Source organism: Sapajus apella, unplaced genomic scaffold, assembly GCF_009761245.1.
Source record: "Sapajus apella isolate SASKATOON/1434 unplaced genomic scaffold, GSC_monkey_1.0 scaffold17, whole genome shotgun sequence".
NCBI classification, from domain to species: Eukaryota; Metazoa; Chordata; class Mammalia; order Primates; family Cebidae; genus Sapajus; species Sapajus apella.
The window spans coordinates 20,156,356-20,175,555 of record NW_022436957.1 but is presented as its reverse complement, the minus strand read 5'-3'; the positions used below and the strand labels follow the sequence as shown (position 1 = coordinate 20,175,555).

Sequence of the window (19,200 nt, the reverse complement as noted above, 5' to 3'; positions counted from 1 at the left end):
TTGCCTACTAATATAAATTCTAAGACAACTCTGGAGAGCAGTGCTAAGAGTAAACAGCTGAGGAAAAAATGTGTAAGTCAAGAAAAAGGGTATGCACATTTACATTTTGTTCTTCTCTTTGGGATCTCCATCTAGAAAGCCTCCAACATCATTTCAGATAAAGGACAATTGGGTTAACACCTTACATGTTCCCAGAAACCACCCTTATTTCAAAAACCTTTAAGGGAGAGGTAGGGACAGCAGAAAAGATACCACAAAATAATACGATACATCCTTCTGGCTAGCATATATAAATTTATGTATTTGTCTCAGCTTCTCATTTATCTATGAGCGCCTCAAAGGCAATGACTATGCCTTGGCAATTTCCCAATGCTTGTTAGCTTCCATTTCATTCCAAATCCAGAACTTTCAACTAAGGCTGATGGACTCCAGAGCTACTTCAGTGCTAACCTTCAGCATCTCACTCACAGACTCTATCCCCTAAAGTGGTTCATAGCTCTTGGGCAAAACTTTCACCAGATCTAACATTGTGGTTTTAACTCTGGAAGAATATTATTCTTCCAGAATCACCTGGGTAACCCAAAAGCACCACCCCTAGACCCCCACCTGCAGCGACTGATTTAATTGGTTTATGTAAAGAGCAGGTGTCACTCATTTTAGGAGCTCCCCAGGTGATTCTCATGAGCAGCCAGGACTGAGAATCATGGACTAGCATCTAACCATAAAAAATTCAACGAGGGTAAACAAATCAAAGAACTCCTCAGGCCCAGACAATGGCTATTAAGCATTCCCAATTTTTTATTTACTCATGTACTGTTAGTCTTTATTTTCACCTTTGAGTTTTATTTCAACCTCTTAGGAAACTGACCACAAACATCTTTGCACTCTGTAAGAGACTTTTCAGTGTTCTCAGCTCTCTTTTTTCCCTTTCACTTTTAGATGATCTTAAATGAGGAAAATGAAAACTGAAAAAAACTCAAGAAGGAAACGGCTAACTGTGCTTCAGGATGTGGTAATGCTTGGCAAGTGGTGATGATGCACTCGATGGTCCTTTCCTCCAGTTTGTTTTGCTCACATGCTCCACCCAATCCGTCACCTACTTTCTCTGCTATAAAAGGGTGGTAAGACAATCAGGTGGGCAGACACCTGGCTCTACTACCTACTACATGTGTGAGTCATTTTCTTACCTGCTCAGAACTTCAGTTTCCTAACTGGTAAAATGGGCATGGCTGTTACGAGAATTGAATGATACCCTATTTTAGTTGGTAAGTACTCAGTAAGTGCTAGTTGAATCTATTGAATCTTCTTCAGGTGCCATATAAAGTCCATTGTTTTTTTGAGATGGAGTCTCGTTCCAACGCCCAGGCTGGAATGCAGTGGCACAATTTTGGCTCACTGCAACCTCCACCTCCCAGATTCAAGCGATTCTCCTGCCTCAGCCTCCTGAGTAGCTGGGATTACAGGCACGTGCCAACATGCCTGGCTAATTTTTTTTTTTTTTTATTAGAGATGGGGTTTCACCATTTTTGCCAGGCTGGTCCCAAACCCCTGACCTCAGGTGATCCGACTGCCTCGGCCTCCCAAAGTGTTGGGATTACAGGCATGAACCACCGTGCGCAGCCTAGAGTCCATTTTAATTCCCTTCTCCAATAGCTTCACTGAAGTCAAGCTCAGGTCAAAGAAACAAGAGTAGGAGTACATAGGCCAGAGATAACATGGTAGAGAATATGTAAGAAGCTCTAACAAAAGAAGCAGTACCCTGGCCATGAAGGGCAATTTCTAGAGAACAGGAGACATACAGTACTGAGACAAGAAGCTTCCTCCCAGAGGAGTCTATTACAAATAACGTGCTCACACGAGCACATTACATGACCAATATAGGAACAGTAATATAGCAATAGCCACTCAGCTTTCTATTTAACAGCAGAATCAGGAGGAGAAATTAACCAAATTTATACAAAATCCACAGGCAGGTATTAAGAAATATCTGCTAGCAAGCTTAAGGAAACAGTATACCCTGCTAGAACAGATCCAAGAAAAGGTTCAGATAGAAGCCTGAGTATTCTCTGGTCCATGAAAATGTAACAATTGTGGGAAAATATAAGTAATTTACAAATTTCAAAGGGCCCTACTGTTTTCTGGCCAGCAACACATGGCAAAATATTTAACTTCATGGTGGGGGAAAATGTTAGAGAGATGATAATTTCTTCCCAACAGTGAGACTATTATATATGACCTCCATGCCCTGGTAAGAGAGAAAGCAACACTAGTATAACTCAACTGGTTAAGTAAAATCATAGATGAAATCCAAGAATGAAAAGAAAATCACAACTGTTTAGGTGGCCCTTACGGAAATAACATACTGCTGAGTTAGGACCCTAAGTATTCAATTAGAGGAAATATAAATGCTGATCTGTGCAAATGTAATAGTTTACTATAATTTTTGTGCCATTCATTACGGCAAAAGGTATAATCTCAGAGTTAAGGTGAGACAATGACCAGGAACAGGGTTCTCCTTGAGGGATATGAAGGACACTCACCATGGGTCACAATCAAACCCAGCTCTCCCATGAAGGCAAGTATAGCGGTAAACTAGCCTCCCTGCCATAAAAGCAAAATAGGCTAATTGCAAATACTCCAATGCTAGTTTTTCCTTTGTTTGTTTGTTTGTTTGAAACAGAATCTCACTCTGTCACCCGGGCTGGAGTACAATGGCGCGATCTCAGCTCACTGCAACCTCTACTTCCCAGGTTCAAATGATTTTCCTACCTCAGCCTCCTGAGTAACTGGGACTATACACATGAGCCACCACTCCTGGCTGATTTTTTTTTTGTTTTGTATTTTTTTAGTAGAGATGAGGTTTCACCATGTTGGCCAAGCTGGTCTCAAACTCCTGACCTCAAGTGGTTTTCCCACCTTGGCCTCCCAAAGTGCTGGGATTACAAGCATGAGCCACCATGCCCAGCCTCAATGCTAATTTCAATGCCAAGTACATAACAAAGATGGAAACCCTAGAACACCATGTAACCCACCCACAGTTCCCTTAGCACACTTTTGATGATATGCTCTTCAACATGCACAATGACTAATTTATCAAGAAGAATTAGTGCACAAGAAAAGCAAGAATTCTTTAAAATTTAAAGTAATAAATAAGGAACTGCCTCACCAAATTTCAACATAAATTACAAAGTTAAAATGTGATATTTAGTTAAAATCAAAAAATGTTGCCGTGTTGACTAGAGTCCACAAATACAAACTACTCTGAGAGTTTAGCATATGATCCAAGAGAAACAGTCAAGATAAAAGAGAAACAGCCAAGTTTCAAATGAAAAGCCTGAGGTCTTAATAATTGTTGGGCAAGTTGACAGTAAAACAGGGCAAAAATGAGTTAGCTACAAAGGCTTATCAGAAATGGCAACAGATTCCAGAGAGATTTAATAACTGCTCACAAAATCTGCTATAGGTGACAAATCTGACCATGATAAAAGCACTGTAAATGATATAGGTGATATTGAGCATATGAAAACTCAGACTGTGCACTAGATAAAAAGGAAACCAACATACAGTATTAACATACGTAACTATACGGGCAAAGCTGGAAGGGCTATCACACACACAAAAAAAGATGAATCACCTATATTGTAGGTAATATAGCAGTTCTTTCCAAATGTCTTTAATTTTATACTTTGATAATTACTTTGCCAAAGAAAGAAACTACATTTACACCGCACAATAGCTTACTTTGCCAAATACACACAGGAATTCATGCAAATGATAAAAACTCCAGATTCTGGTTACAAAATGGCCAAAGGTACTTTACAAAGAACAAAAAGCAGACAAAAAAGCCAAGCAGAGGAAAAAGCACGTTTCATTCCTACATTGCCTATGATGCAATTAAAATCATAAAACCTCATTTTGGCCGGGCTATGGAGAAACTGATACCATTCAATTTTGCTGACAGCCCTGGATAAATTAAAGCTATAAAATGTCAAAGGCTTTCATATGGTAATTCCACTCTGAGGCAGATATCCTACACATAAACCACCTGATTACCTGGAAAAGTCTTCACTACCCCAAAAGTCACACTCCAGTTGGCCAGTTTATTGTTACTAGCATACAGAAGAAACAGAGCTTTACCACTTAAATGGAAAATAAGACCAATCACTGCTCAGTTCTTTAAAGAGGGAACTGATTTGTCTCAGAACAGGGATCAAGAAACATTCTCTACAGGACCAGACAGTAAAAGTCTTTGGCTTTATGGGCCATATAGTCTCTGTCAATGATCAATTCTGCTGTTGTGGACAGACAAAAGCTACAAACAATGTGTAACAAATGAGCGTGGCTGTGTTCCAGTAGAACTTTACAAAAACAGGAGTTTTCAAAACCCACAGAGGGTACAACACAAAGAATGGGCCCTAATGTAAACTATGGACTTCAGGTGATAATGATGGCTCAATGTTGGTTCATCAGTTATAACAAATGTCCCACACTGGTGCAGGATGCTGATGGCAGCAGAGACTGTGTTTGGGGGTGAGGAAGGGGTCTGTGGGCATTCTGTACCTCCGCTCAATTTTGCTGTAAACCTAAAACTATAGTCGCCTCTCAGTATCTGTGAGGGATTGGTTCCAGGACACCCTTGGATATCAAAATCCATGGATACTCAAGTCCCTTATATAAAATGGCCTAGAGTATTTGCATATAACCTATGTACATCCTTTTGTATACTTTAAATTATCTCTAGACTAGTTACAAAGCCTACATATCATTTCATTTACATGGATTCAACATAGTATTCCGTGTGAGGCAAATTTAAATTTTGCTTTCTGGAACTCAGTGGAATTTTTTTTTCTGAATATTTTCTGAGGTTGACTGAATCCATGGATGTGGAACCCAGAGATACAGAGGGTGGACGGTACTCTTTAAAAACAGTCTATTAATTAGGAAAAAAAAACAGGTGGCCAGCCCTCAGGTTATAGGTTGACATTCTCAGACCAGTGTGTTCCTAAAATAAAAGGATTTGCCCAACTCTAAAATCAGATTACCATCCAAGTAAAATAATGGAATGCTTAAACATATAAAGGAAAAGAAAAAGCAGTGATATTTTCAGATTCCATCCAGTAACAAAACCAAGGTTTCCCAAATCTTGCCAAGAGTCTCATCAATTTTGCAAAAGCTTCATGGGAGGAAACCACTCATCCATCAATAGATCAGTAACTGCAGCTGTCTCCACTTTCAAAAGCACACAAAACATAACTTCTTCAAAGACAGTGAGGCCAAAGCTATGACTCTGGTGCCTGAGAGTTACCTCAGAGCCAGATAAACGGTGACATGTTAAATGCAGCCCTATCAGATCTTAAAGGCCCAAAAAGCCCTCCCTTTCTTCCTTCTTTCCTTCCTTTCCTTTCTTTCCTCCTTCCGTCCTGGGTTTCTTCTGTTCTTTCCTTCCTTTTCTCTTTCTTTCCCTCCTTCCTTCTCTCCCTCCTTTTTTTTTTTTTTTTTTTTTTTTTTTTTTGAGACATGGCCTTGCTTTATTGTCCAGGCTAGAGTGCAGTGATGTGATCACAGCTCACTGCAGCCTCAACCTCCCAGGCTCAAGTGATCCTCCCACCTCAGCCTCCCATGTAACTGGGACCACAGGTGTGCACCACTATGCCTGGCTAATTTTTTTTTTTATTTTTTGTAGAGACAGAGGGCTCACTGTGTTGCCTGGGCTGGTCTCAAACTCCTGGACTCAAGAGATTCTCCTGCCTCAGCCTCCCAAAACGCTGGGATTATAGGCATTAGCCACAGTGCCTGGACCAATTCTTTCTTTAAATTAAAAAACTTATCAAGATGCAATAAGCCAAGTTAGATATCTTTACCCTCAACTAAATTGTTCTCTTCCTCTTTAATGCTGAATAGTTGGTTCCTTTCTCCAAACAGGTTGGCCTAATTCTTGGCAACACCTTGTAGCAGAAAAATTACTGCTTACAGAAAAACAATCTGTCGTGTACATATGTAAAGGTATAAAATAAACATACTTGGAAGCAGAATGAGATTGTTTTTCCCTTTTCCTAATTTTTTTTAAAAAACAATCTTTTTATCTTCTCCAAAAACAAAATCACAGTTGTCCCCAGTGGTAATCTGGCTTTGACGGGTAAAATGATTTTAAAAACCAAGATTTTGCGAAGAGAATCATTTGGAACCAAAGTATATTAAAATACTTTCTAAAGGAAAACAGAAGATGGCTGGGCCCTTAAACTTTAAGAATAGTAAGAATGGGGAAACTGGACACTACCTTCTAAGAGCTAAAAGCTCTGAGGTTCACAGAGCCAGTGTGATTATGACAGAAATCAAAATATGAAGTTTTGTGAGAAGATGGCAGGGTTGTCAGATAACCAGCTTTCTGGTGGTTTTATTTGAGAGATCCTATATTTACATGTGGGACACTATAGAAGTTTAAACTTGGCCAGGCGCAATGGCTCACGCCTGTAATCCCAGCACTTTGGGAGGCCAAGGTGGACAAATCACCTGAAGTCAGGAGTTCGAGACCAGCCTGACCAACATGGCGAAACCCTGTCTCTACTAAAAATACAAAAATCAGCCAGGTGTAGTGGTGCATGCCTGTAGTCCTAGGTACTTGGGAGGCTGAGGCAGGAGAATTGCTTGAACCCAGGAGGCGGACGTTACAGTGAGCCGAGATGGTGCCACTACACTCCAGGCTGGGTGAGAGTGAGACTCAGTCTTAAATAAATTAATTAAATTAAATAAATAAACTTATATAACTAACTAAATAAAAGTGGAAAAACGTTTAATAACCTCGAGATGGAGTCAGGCATGCCATCAGTAATTGCCATTTATGGAGCACCCACTCTGCAGAGCAAGCTGAGCTGAGGAAGCTGTGAGAGGTTACAAAGAAGAGGTGAGCGCCTGCCCTTGGGGAAGAGACAATTGAGGATAAAATGTAAGAAAAGGAGGCAGGAGCAAAATCTCTTTAATGCAAGAGTGGCTGTGCAAAAGTAACTGGAAAATCAAACAAATGGGAGGTCAGTCTGCAGGGAAGGGATAAAAGTGGTTAACAAGGGAACCAGAAGCCGACGGGGATGGAGACTGAAAGATGAAAAGCAAGTCCAAAAGAAAATGTGAATCATTTCCTACCAACTAATTCAACATTCAGAAGGTTCTATCCTTATGTCATAATAGTCCAAGTTCTCCTTTACTTATATCATTAAGAGAACTTTTAATTTATAACAACTGCTTAAGGGAAAGAGAACTCAAATTTGTGCAAATATAACAAGGAGCCACCATAACAGTAACTGCCATTCAAAAACAATAAATTGATCCAAAAATCCAGAGAGGTTTACAGAAAAAAATATGGAACAAGACATGTTAATGTTATATTTAAAGAAATAAATGCAGGCCGGGGACAATGGCTTACGCCTGTAATTCCAGCACTTTGGGAGGAAGAGGCAGTGGATCACCTGAAGTCAGGAGTTTGAGACCACCCTGGCTAACATGGGAAAGCCCGTCTCTACCAAAAAATACACAAATTAGCCGGGCGTGGTGGCATGTACCTGTAATCCCAGCTACTTGGGAGGCTGAGGTGGAAGAATCGCTTGAACCCAGGAGGCAGAGGTTGCAGTGAGTGGAAATCGCACCACTGCCCTCTAACCTGGGTGACAGAGTGAAACCCTGTCACAAATAAATAAATAAATTCAATAAATGTTTATTCTCAATATTAAAATGTGATGTCTTCATTGCTCCTAATAAGGAATTAACATATACTATCTGAAGCCACACTGTCCAATAGAAATATGTGAGCCACATATGTAATTTAAAATTTGCTAGTAGCCACATTAACATAAAAAAATAGATGAAGTTTTTGATAATATTCCATTTAACCCAACATATATAAAATATTATCATTTCAACATACAATCAATATAAAATGTACTGATATTTTACTATTTTTATATTGCCTTTGAAATCCAATGTGTATTTTATAGTGAAAGCACATCTCAATTCAGAAGCTAAATTTCTATCAGAAATAATTGGCCTATAATGAGATTTCATAAAATCTGCAGGTGAGAAAGTGGGTTCCCATATTTAAGTTGTTCTACATAGATGTGAAAATTTACTTGTCAGTTTTCAATTTGAATTAAGTCAATTAAGTTTTTCGGCCACAATAACCACATTTCAAGTGCTCAAAGGTCTCGCAGCTGACAGGTGGTAATCCATATGGGACAAAGGTCTATAGAAATAAAGTAATAACTATAAAGATAACCACTAGAACCAAAAATTCAAGCCTAGTTATTTATTAAAATAAATATGCTAAAACAAAGCAATATATAACATAGGAAAATTAAGGTATTAAAAACAGAAAGCAAAACAAAGTTACAGATGCTTATCATTACAGATGACAGAGCTATCATATCAGTAAGTATAAACAGGTTAAAATTATCACATGAAAAAGACTGATTCACAAAGCAAAACCCAACTTTACATTTAGAGACACATTTAAAGCAAAGTAATTCAGAAAAACTGAAAATAAAAGGATGGCTATGCTATCCCAGGAAATGTAAACAAGAAAATAGGGAACTAGATCTCAATGTCAAGTAAGGATGAATCCAGTCCAAAATGCCTTCAACTAGTAAAAGGGCAGCACTCTAATGCTAACTGGTATATCTCATAATGAGGACAAGAGTTAATAAGCATCAAACATAACACTGATAGTTATAAAGCAAAAACTATAGGAGCTATGTGGAGAAATAGAATCGTTATTAGGAGACTTTAACTTCTCTTGTGTTTCATCCATGACAAATCAAGTAGATAAAAACAGTAAAGTTATACAAAACCTAAATAACATAATCTTGCAGAGCTGATACATCACACTCGGCAACCTATGAAGAGAGTATAACCTTCTTTTTGATGCCCAAGGAACATTCACAGAAAACAACCATATAATCAGCTTCAAAGTAAATATCAATAAATTAGAGAACACCTCTGACGACATTCTGTAATCACAATGCAACACAACTAGACATAAATAAAATTAAAATACAGAATGCATCTACATTGGAAATTTTTAAGCTCCCCCAAACAATCTTAGTTTATAGGAAACTAAAAACCTGAAGATGCAGAAGAGCTGGGAGAAAAAGGACCAAGGGCACACACATCGCTGCTAAAGCAGTGCTCAGAGGGAGGAATAACTAACCTTAAATACTGAAATAAACAAGACAACGAAGAAATCATCTAATTTTTAAAAGAACACAAAATAAACCTGAGATCAGAGGGAATTACTAAAGTCAAATCAGACAATAAACTAGACAATAAAAGTCATAAAACTAATAAATAAAGCCAAGCAAATAAATCATCAACTCACCTACTAAAGAAGAAGGGAGGACAAATGTCACAGGGAAAATTAAGACTGTTCAGTGACAACTATCTCAGCTATCCAAACTGACTTAAAAACCTCAATGAGGAGAATAATTTTCTTTCTTTTTTTTTTTTTTTGAGATACAGTTTCACTTTTTTCGCCCAGGCTGAAGTACAAGGGCATGATCCTGGCTCACTGCAACCTCTGCCTTCTGGGTTCAAGCAATTCTCCTGCCTCAGCCTCCTGAGTAGCTGGGATTACAAGCACCTGCCACCACGCCTGGCTAATTTTTGTGTTTTTGGTAGAGATGGGGTTTCACCATGTTGGCCAGGCTGGTCTCAAACTCTTGACCTCCAGTGATCCACCTGCCTCAGCCTCCCAAAGCGCTGAGATTATAGGTGTGAGCCACCGCACCTGGCCGAGTAGGATAATTTTCAAGAAAAAGGTATCAAAATGGACTCTAGAAGACACAGAAAATCTACACAGATCAATAGCACAGAATAGAGAAAGCTGTCAGAGAGCAAAATTCCCCAAAATATACAAGCTTAAACACTTTCATATGAAGTTCTACCAAATATTTAAAGAACAGATAATTCAAAAGATAAATAATCTTTTTGAAAGCAAAAATTTATGTCTTTGAAACAAGTATAACTTTGATAAGAAAATCTAACAGACCACACATACAATATCTACAGACAAATAGTACATGGATATCAATAAAACAAACCCAGAAATCCATCATTCTATTCTCTCTACTTCTGTAAATGTTTAAGGTCTAAATATCTCATGCACAACATGAAGAATATAAAATATAAAATTGTACTGTATATGGGATTCATGCTAAATGAGTAGATTTTAGCTGATCTTGCCAAAAAAATAAAAAAGGGTAACTATGTGAGATGATAGATATGTTCATTTATTTCACTGTAGTAACCTATGTATCCCATAACATCATGCTGTATACCTTAATAATACACAATAAAATGTATGTATGTATTTACCTATACATGTACATCTCCTAGGCTGGAGTGCAGTGGCACAAACACAGCTCACTGCAGCTTCAATATGGGCTCGAGCCTCCTGCCTCAGCCTCCCGAGTAGCTAGGACCCCAAGTGTGTGCCAACACCACTCCTGGCTAATTTTCTTTTTTTTTGTAGCAACAGGATCTCGCTATGTTGCCCAGGCTGGTCTCAAACTCCTGGTCTCAAGCCATCCTCTGCCTTGTCCTCTCAAAGCACTAAATTAAAGGCACCTGCCTAAGTTTTTTTTAATTTCCATAATAAAAACTAAAATAAAGACATCTTCTATCTAGGTATACCATTTTTTCACCTATCAAAAGTTTGACAATAATGTGGTGAAGGCATAGGAAAATAGGGACTCCCAGAAACTTCTAGCAAGAGGGAAAACAGACAATGTTTATGGAAAGCAATTTGACAATGTTTGTCAAAATTACAAATGCACATACCTGTTGACGTAGCAATCCCACATTTAGGAATCTGTCCTATATATACACCCGGACATGCATGAAATTACAATGCACACAATAATTCACTGGAGGGCAGGTTGTCATAGCAAAGACTGGAAACAACCTATTAACCAGCCATCAATAGGGAGAGTTGGCTAATAGATTCTGGTACATTCATATAACCAAATTCTCAGAAGCCATAAAAGAGAAAAACAAAGTTCTGTGGGTACAGATATAGAAAGCTCTCTTTCTAAGGTATTAAGCTCAAAAAACAAGGTACAGACAAAGGTATAAACTGCCATTTAAGCAAAAGAGGGGAGGCCAGTGGGCAGAAGTGGGAAGCAGGCTTTTCTGTGTCCTTTTGCACCTTCTGAATTTGGAACCATGTGACTGTAATCTTAGGCCCCAAAGAAAAAATCTCATTTTAAAAAATGCCATCCTTTGGAAAGAACTATTGCCATTATAAATTTAAAAACCATTTAGAATACTTGTTATTCTTGCTATATTTGCTAACTATGTGGCAGGCTATATTTCAAGTCAAGATGGAGTTCAAGAAACTTTCATTATTTTAAAAGGCATAGAGAAATACTGCACATAGATGAAAGGGGGCCAGTAGATCAGACAGAAGATCATCTGATGAATGGTGCCTGACCCTGGATATGCTTTGGAATGACAGAGGGCTCTCCTAAAAATACCAACACTCCACCCTCCACCCCCAGCACCCCCAGACCATTTACAACAAAAATTCGGGGTATGAGGCCCTGGCCTGAAAACCACTCATGTAAACACTTCCAAACAGTGGTTCAACAGAAGTCCAGAGGACATTTTGCTCCCCCAGGGGACATTTGTCAATGACTGGAGACATGTTTGGTTGTCACAACTTGGAGTGGGAAGTGTTCATGGCATCTAGCGGGGAGAGGCCAGGAATGCAGCTCAACTTCCCACAGTGCACAAGACAGCTCCTACCAAAATTACCTGGCCTGAAATGGCAAGAGCGCTAAGGCTCGGGAACTCCTGCTTTAAAATAAAATTGCTGCTTCTGAAGTAACAACCAGTTTCAGCCTCCACTTTTAAACATAGGAAATAATCTCCTTCTTTACTGATGTGCCATACATTCACATTAAGAAAGCTATTTACCAAGGTTGTAGCAAACTATGTACATCCTGCATATCTCCTTTCTCTGGTCCCTGTCTAGTTACTATAGTCGAAATGTATGTCCTATTTGCAAAGTACCCATGGAGAAAGGCATAAAGTTCATAAATTAGCAGCCTGAGGCCCAACTTGATCCATCTGTGTATTTTGTTTATGCCAAAGTTCTCTTAAAATGTCCTGAATTGGTGCCAATCAGCTGCCCCTTTGGAGCTAGCCATATACCAGGAATTTGTCACAGTCCTCACCTCATGCTTATCCACTGCCTGCTACCTGGTGCTTTCAGCATCTGAGTTGGCCCTCTCCCGCAGTTTTCTCCAATTGTACAGGGACATGAAGCCTCTTCACTCCTCCTCTCTCCTCACCTTAAAAATATCCCACACCCATTCTGAATTCTCCAACTCCCACATCACTTGCCAAAATAGAACTGCTATCAAGAGACAGAACTAAGAGAAAAGTAGAAGTAGAGATGGCCTTTTTGCGACAACTTCCTTCTTTTAGTCGTCCTGTCATTAAAGATAGGCTGGTTAGCACCTGATTCATCTCTGGGTGTTACAAACTAGCCTTGTCATTTCTAGCAAATTCCACTACAATGATATCTAGCACTTCTGTGCGCTTCCTTATAAGGAAAACCTTAAACTACTATGCTTCTCTCATGATCTTAGTGAATCCCTCCGCCCCTCTCAAATAGGTCAGAAGGCTTTTATGGGAAATATCTTTCAAAAGATTTGGTAGTTTTCTTTTAGAAAGCTCATGCCTTTTCCTTTGAAATCACAATTGTATAGTTGTGAACTGTGCTTTTAAAGATCGCCTGATACAGTCTACACGTTTTATTAATGAGGAAAACGAGCTCCAAGTGAGGTTTGGTCACTTACTCAAGGCCACGTTCGGAATTAGTGGCAGAGCCAAGATAGAACATTTGTTTCCAGATACTGGCCTCAGAGGTTTTCCATACTAACACTATCCCCCCCGTGGTTTTCCTACTCACTTAACATCCTTGCCAAGATACCTATTACCCCGGCTAGACACTAGCTGCTATGGAAATTAACCAAAATTTTGGACGGCTACTGGACCTATCACTTAAAACTTTGAGAGTGGAAGGAAATAGGAGTTTCTGGATTCCTTTTGTTCCTTTTATTGTGAATTACCCTGTGTCACTTAACGCTAATGAAAGGCTGAAACCTTCAGAATCTTCCCTAAGCCATAAACTAAAGATGGAAAACTTGCCTATATTTATAGCAACAGCAACATTTTCTAAAGTCAGAAACTGCCTCAAACCTCTATAATTCTCGAGATGGTAAGTAAAACTACCAATAGCTTTTGGGAGTGAAGTTTTAAGATGCAAAGATCAACATCTCATTGAACTTTGACTTTCATCATCATCCTCTGGCAAACAGGTTTCTAAAATTTTCATTTGGTCTCAACTTTAACCTATTCCTCTCTTCCTATCCTCGCTTTTTTTTAAAAAAAAAATTAAAGTATGGAGATCACTTTTTGCATATCAGGTCTTCCTCAAATGTTTTATCTACTCTGCACTTTAGTTTTTATGGCCAACTGACACTATCACTGACACCTTTGACATTTACATAAAATTCATTAATAGACACCCCACTATTTCCCCTCGAGAGCTTAGAACATCTTGGCTGCTGGATTTGATTTTCCTTCAGGGATGCTGAGTTCCATTCTGATACCTCAGTGCATGCGTTTTACTTTTAAGTGTTTCACAACCAGCTCCTTCGTTTTCTGAGGAAACACGATCCAGTTAACAGAAGGTGTGGGATCTATTCCCATCTCAGCTAGGCCTGAGGCAGGCTGGGAACCCGGATCCTCTGTGGTCCCACCTCAATCCGTGAAAGCCGCCCACCAGCCCACCGGACAGGAAGAATGTGGGTGGGACACCAAGTGAGAAGAGAAATGAAAGGTGTTGGCACTGAAACCAGAGTTGTATTAGACCCTGCTGATGCTAGGAACCCACGCGTCCGCTCTTCCCAAGCATCTACAGCGTGTGCAGTCCAGGCCTCCAACTGCTTTAACATAACCTGATGAAGACAACAGTTCGAGTCCTGCCACTCTGGCCACACTGTAACACCTTGGAGCAGAAAACAAACGAAATGCCACTGCATAGTCTATTTAACCTCAAGGTATTTCTAAACAGTTCTTACCCAACCAAAAAAGAAAAATCTAAACAGAAAAACATTGAAAAGCCACCGACATCTCGTTCTGAAGTTTTAAGGGCTGTGAGGTTTGTGTCAAGCAGATTTGAAGTTAACGATGGTAGGTTTGGGGAGTCTCGCCTGCGATGAGGGACCTGCAATGAGACGCGGTTTCTGTGTCTCCGGTAAGTCCCAGGCTGGGTGTGAGGGTGCCAGGCCCTGCTCCTCCGCGCCCCGAAATCCGAGCCCCAGGAGAGCCCCCCCCACCAGCCGCCGGATATCCCCTAGCCCTGCCTGCGATTCCCGTGGCTTTACCCCAAAGACGCGGAGACCCAGGGTGGCAGCCCGAATGGCGGCAGCCCCGGGCCCATGGGGACCCTTGGCCCCATACTCACCGAAGTCCAGGAACTGTTTGATGGAGAGCGGCGACGGCGAAAAGCGCGAGTAGCGCTCGATCTGCTTGGGCACTGGCTGCTTCAGCAGCCACCGGAACAGCCGCATCCTCGCCGGGGCGGCTCACAGACCCGCCGAGACGCTCGGGTAGCCGCAAGGGCTGGCGCAGCCGAGCCCCACGGACCCGGTACGTTCGCTAAGCCCGTACCCCGGCCTCCGTCTCGGCCTCGGCGCCGCCGGTGCAGCCGCCGCAGAAGCAGCAGCAGCTCCCGGACCGCCACCGGCCGCCCGCCGCTCCCTAAGCTCCGCCTCGTTAGGCGGAGACGGTTGCTGCACGTACGCGGCGCGCGAGGGGCTGCGTGGAGCGCGAGGGGCACGCGGCCGAGCGCGCCCTTCACTGATTGGCTGCCACCACCTCTGTGACGTTTTTTTTTGTTGTTGCGGAGTGCGGCGGGGCGGCGGGGCGGCGGGGCGGCGGGGCGCCGGGGCCCGGCGCCCTGGCTCGTGGGGCTCAGCCCAGCCCAGCAAGTGCAGCCGCTCCCGGCTCCGCCCCTGGCAGGGTTCTCCGCTGCCTAAAAGGTAGCCGAGGTGCCCGCGGACCGGGAAGAGGCCGGGAGCCAGGAATTCGATCCTCCGCGCTGCTCAAAAGCCTTCTCAACCGCAGGCGCCTTTTCCGGGAGGAGGACTTACAGTTCCAGATGTTCACTGCATCTTGACACTTCGATTTTACAGCCTAACTAGACTGACTGTTTTATGCCCTCCACCACTACCGCCACTTTTGGACAGAATTTAATGAAACCTCACAGGTTCTATTTTCTGACCGCTTCCTACTATTGGACAGCCTTAATTGTCATTTCACTGACTCTTATGACATGGCCCCCCAGCTCCACCCCCACCTCACTCCCGAGAGAACACCTTTGGACGGGATTGTTAGGTCCCTGGTTCTCTTGTTTCCTGGTTCCTTGCCCCTCCTTCCCGCACAAAATAAGTCACTCATTGCGTTTCATGTCCCTCCGCCACCACCGTTGGATGGGATCCATTGAGAGATCAAGGGTCACTAAGACCCCCCATACACCCCCAATGTCATTGGACAATATAACTGCAAGGTCACTGACTCTGTTTGATGCCCCCCCTAGCCCCACTACTACCATTGGAAAGGATCAAATAAGGTCACCAACACTCTCTTTCATACCTCTTCTCTACCACCACCGCCATAGGACAACTCCCTGACTGCTTCACAATTCACTACCACTTTTGGACAGGAGTCTATGCTTACACAGTGTTGGATATTCTCAAGTAAACTTCAGAGCCTGGCATGGTGGCATGCACCTATAGTCCCAATGACTCTGCAGGCGGAGGTGGGAGGATCACTTGAGCCCAGAAGTTCAAGATCTGCCTAGGCAACATACCCAGACCCCCCCTCTCAAAAAGAAAAAAAAAAAAAAAAAACCTCAGGGCTCAATATATGAAATTGTTATTTCCTATTATGAATGAATAAAGTACTGCTTCCTTTAGCCATTTCCACCAAACCTTGGCTTTTTTTTTTTTTTTGGCAATATGTAAACATAAACATATGTAATTAAGAGGACGGGAAGAATGTTCTTTAAGGAAAGGTACAAATGTGACTGGAAGCCACTCCGTGGGTCTTTGATTGGACTGGTTTCTCACTGAATGAGATTATTGGTGGGTAGCTATTTAGCTTTTGTGCCCTCATTGGACGTTTATGCAGCCAATTCTTTGCTTAATAAAATAGTTGCATGTCTACTCTGAATTTAAAGAAAAGTAACATACATGGTAAAAGACATCCAGTGGTCTTCTAGACTTCTGGATTTTCAAGAACATATTGGTCATCTTGGCAGTGGTATGTAGACTACCATGTTTTTTCCATTCAATTCAAACCAAAGCATTAAAAAAAAAAAAAAAAAAAAAAGACATACTAACAACTTCTTTAACCAGGAGTTTTACCAGAAGAACTAAGCAATCCAGTTGTGTGCATGTGCAGACAAAGAGAAGACCAGTGGCCTATGGTTCCCAAAGTGACTCTCAGGTGCTACCTGGAAGTGGAGCGGTAATTGTTGGCAGTTGTCGGTGAGCAGGAAGAAGCTGGATATTTGTGGAGAGGGAGATTTTCTCAGCCTAAGCAACAAAGCTGATCTTTCTGAGCTTCCAAATCACTTGTTTCACTTCTTCCTTTTCCACTGCACAAAATGCTACTTAAAATCCATTCTGTTGATTTGATTATTTGAACTTTCGTGTGCCTAATTTTATTTCTGCTTCTCCAAAATGTGACAAAATTCTAGAAGTTGGGAACAATATGAAAGAGCCCGATATAATGTAAAATGTGATTAGACAAGGCTACGGTCACCTAGCCTTTCTGCGTTGCAGTTATTTTTGTGTCAGATTAAGATACCTGATCTCTCTCCCTGACATTTGTGACAGTCAAATCAAATTAATCATATCTAATATAAATACAAGGTATTGCACCTCTTGTGTACAGCAAGGCATATATTTTTACCTAATAGTTTTATGATAACTTGCAGAGTCCAGAAGTGAAACCAGTGTGTTGATAAATAGATCTTGATGAAGTCTTTTCAACTCCTTTTCAAGTCTTGGTACACACCAAGGTCTTGTGCAGACCCCACTCCCAGTGGCTCTCAAAAGTGAAATCCCTAGACCTGTGGCAGCAACATCACCTGAGAACTTGTTCGAAATGCAAACTCTTGGGCCAGGTGCAGTGGCTCACGCCTGTCTAAACCTAGCACTCTGAGAGGCAGAGGCCAGCGGGTTGCTTGAGCTCAGAAGTTGGAGACCAGCCTAGGCAATATGGCAAAACTCGTCTCTACTAAAAATACAAAAATATTGGCAGGGCATGGTAGTGTGCTCTTGTAGTCCCAGCTACTTGGGGGGCTGAGATGGGAGGATCGCCTCAGCTCAGGAGGTGGAGGCTGCAGTGAGCCAAGATTGCACCACTGCACATCAGCCTGGGTGACAAAGTGAGACCCAGTGTACAAAAAAAAAAAAAAATGGAAAGAAAAAGCGCGTGCGTGCAAGAGACAGAGAAGGAAGGGAGGGAGGGAGGGAGGGAGAGAAATGCAAACTCCTAGATCCCACTGCAGCCCTACTGAAGCAGATCTACGTTTTAGCAAGCAATGGGGGTTTTAAAGATATGGCCACAAATTATTTGATACTCCTCAAGAGATGGAGCTTAATTCCTGTCCGTTTGAGTGTGGGTTAGACTTAGCTCAAGCTTCTAACAAAGAAGAGTGTGGCCAGGTCTACAGCCATACCACCCTGAACGCGCCCGATCTCATCAGATCTCAGAAGCTAAGCAGGGTTGGGCCTGGTTGGTACTTGGATGGGAGACCGCCAAGGAATATAGGGTGCCGTAGACTATTAAAAAAAAAAAAAAAGTGACCAGAAGTCATAAGATCTCACTTCAGAGATTAGTTTGTAAAATAACTGGGGTCCTACAAAATACCTGACCAGTACTTCTCAAAACTATCAAAGTCATTCAAAATAAGGAAAGCCTGAGGAACTGTCACAGTCAAGAAGACCCTAAGGAGATATAACAACTAAATACAATGTACTATGCTGGTTGGGATGCTGGAACAGAAAAAAGGATATTAGTAATGAGAAATGTTTGAGGTGATTTGATCACTCAACATTGTCACTATATACCCCATAGATATGTACAATTATTATGTGTCAATTAAACAATTTTTAAAGGATGTTAGGATAGGGAGAGATTTGTTAAAGGATACAAAATTATAGCTATATAGGAGGAATAAGTTCTAGTGTTCTATAGCACTGTAGGGTGACTATAGTTAAAAAGAATGTATTGTATAGTTTCAAATAGATGGAAGGAGAATATTGAAGTTCCCAACACAAGGAAATGGCAAATGTTTAAGATGATGAATGCTAATTACCCTGATCTGATCACTGTAACTTCATGAATATGTACAACTATTATTTGTCAGTTTAAAAATACAATTAGAAATTTAAAAAATAGGCCAAGTGCAGTGACTCATGCCTGTAATCCAGCACTTTGGGAAGCAGAGGTGGGCAGATCACCTGAAGTCAGGAGTTAGAGACCAACCTGGCCAACGTGGTGAAACCCCATCTCTACTAAAAATACAAAAGTAGCCGGGCATGATGGCGGGCACCTGTAACCCAGCAACTCAGGAAGCTGCGACAGGAGAATCACTTGAATCTGGGAGGCGGAGGTTGCAGTGAGCTCAGATCGCGCCATTGCACTTAGCCTGGGTAACAGAGTGAGACTCCATTTCAAAAAAAAGAAAAGAAAAGGAATCCTAAAAATAAAGTTAATATAGGCAATCAATCCAGCTAAAAGGAATAAAATGTTATAAAAACAAATGGACAAAGGGATATTCGGTAAAACTAAGGAATTCTAAATAAAGTATAGACTTTGGACCAAATTTGTTTAATAATAATGTATCAATATTGGTTAATGAATTATAGCAAATGTAACATTTTAATGCTCTCTGCCTCCCTACCTGTCTCCCACTCCCCACCTCCCTCTCTCTTTCTCTCTCTCTCTCTCCTATGATCCTCCCCCTGTGGAGCCTTGAGATGACAAAGCTCTAGCTAACGCCTTGATTGACACCTCATTGTAACCTTGAGAGAGACCCTGAGTCAGAATCACTCAGCTAAGCAGCTCCTGGAC

At 41.4% G+C, this 19,200-nt stretch overlaps 1 protein-coding gene and 1 pseudogene across 2 annotated transcripts in view; one reads left to right on the top strand and one right to left on the bottom strand.

Moving 5' to 3' along the window:
* Nucleotides 1-14,858, bottom strand: part of PDK3 (pyruvate dehydrogenase kinase 3) — an 81,849-nt gene extending 66,991 nt beyond the window's left edge. For both annotated transcript variants that reach the window (XM_032286154.1, XM_032286153.1), the window contains exon 1: nucleotides 14,519-14,858. In XM_032286154.1, coding sequence (XP_032142045.1) covers nucleotides 14,519-14,624 — 106 coding nt within the window. In that variant the 5' untranslated portion in view covers nucleotides 14,625-14,858. The remainder of the gene's footprint in view (nucleotides 1-14,518) is intronic.
* Nucleotides 14,859-17,789: 2,931 nt separating this feature from the next.
* On the top strand, nucleotides 17,790-17,908 carry LOC116556819 (annotated as a pseudogene).
* The last annotated feature ends 1,292 nt before the right edge of the window (nucleotides 17,909-19,200 follow it).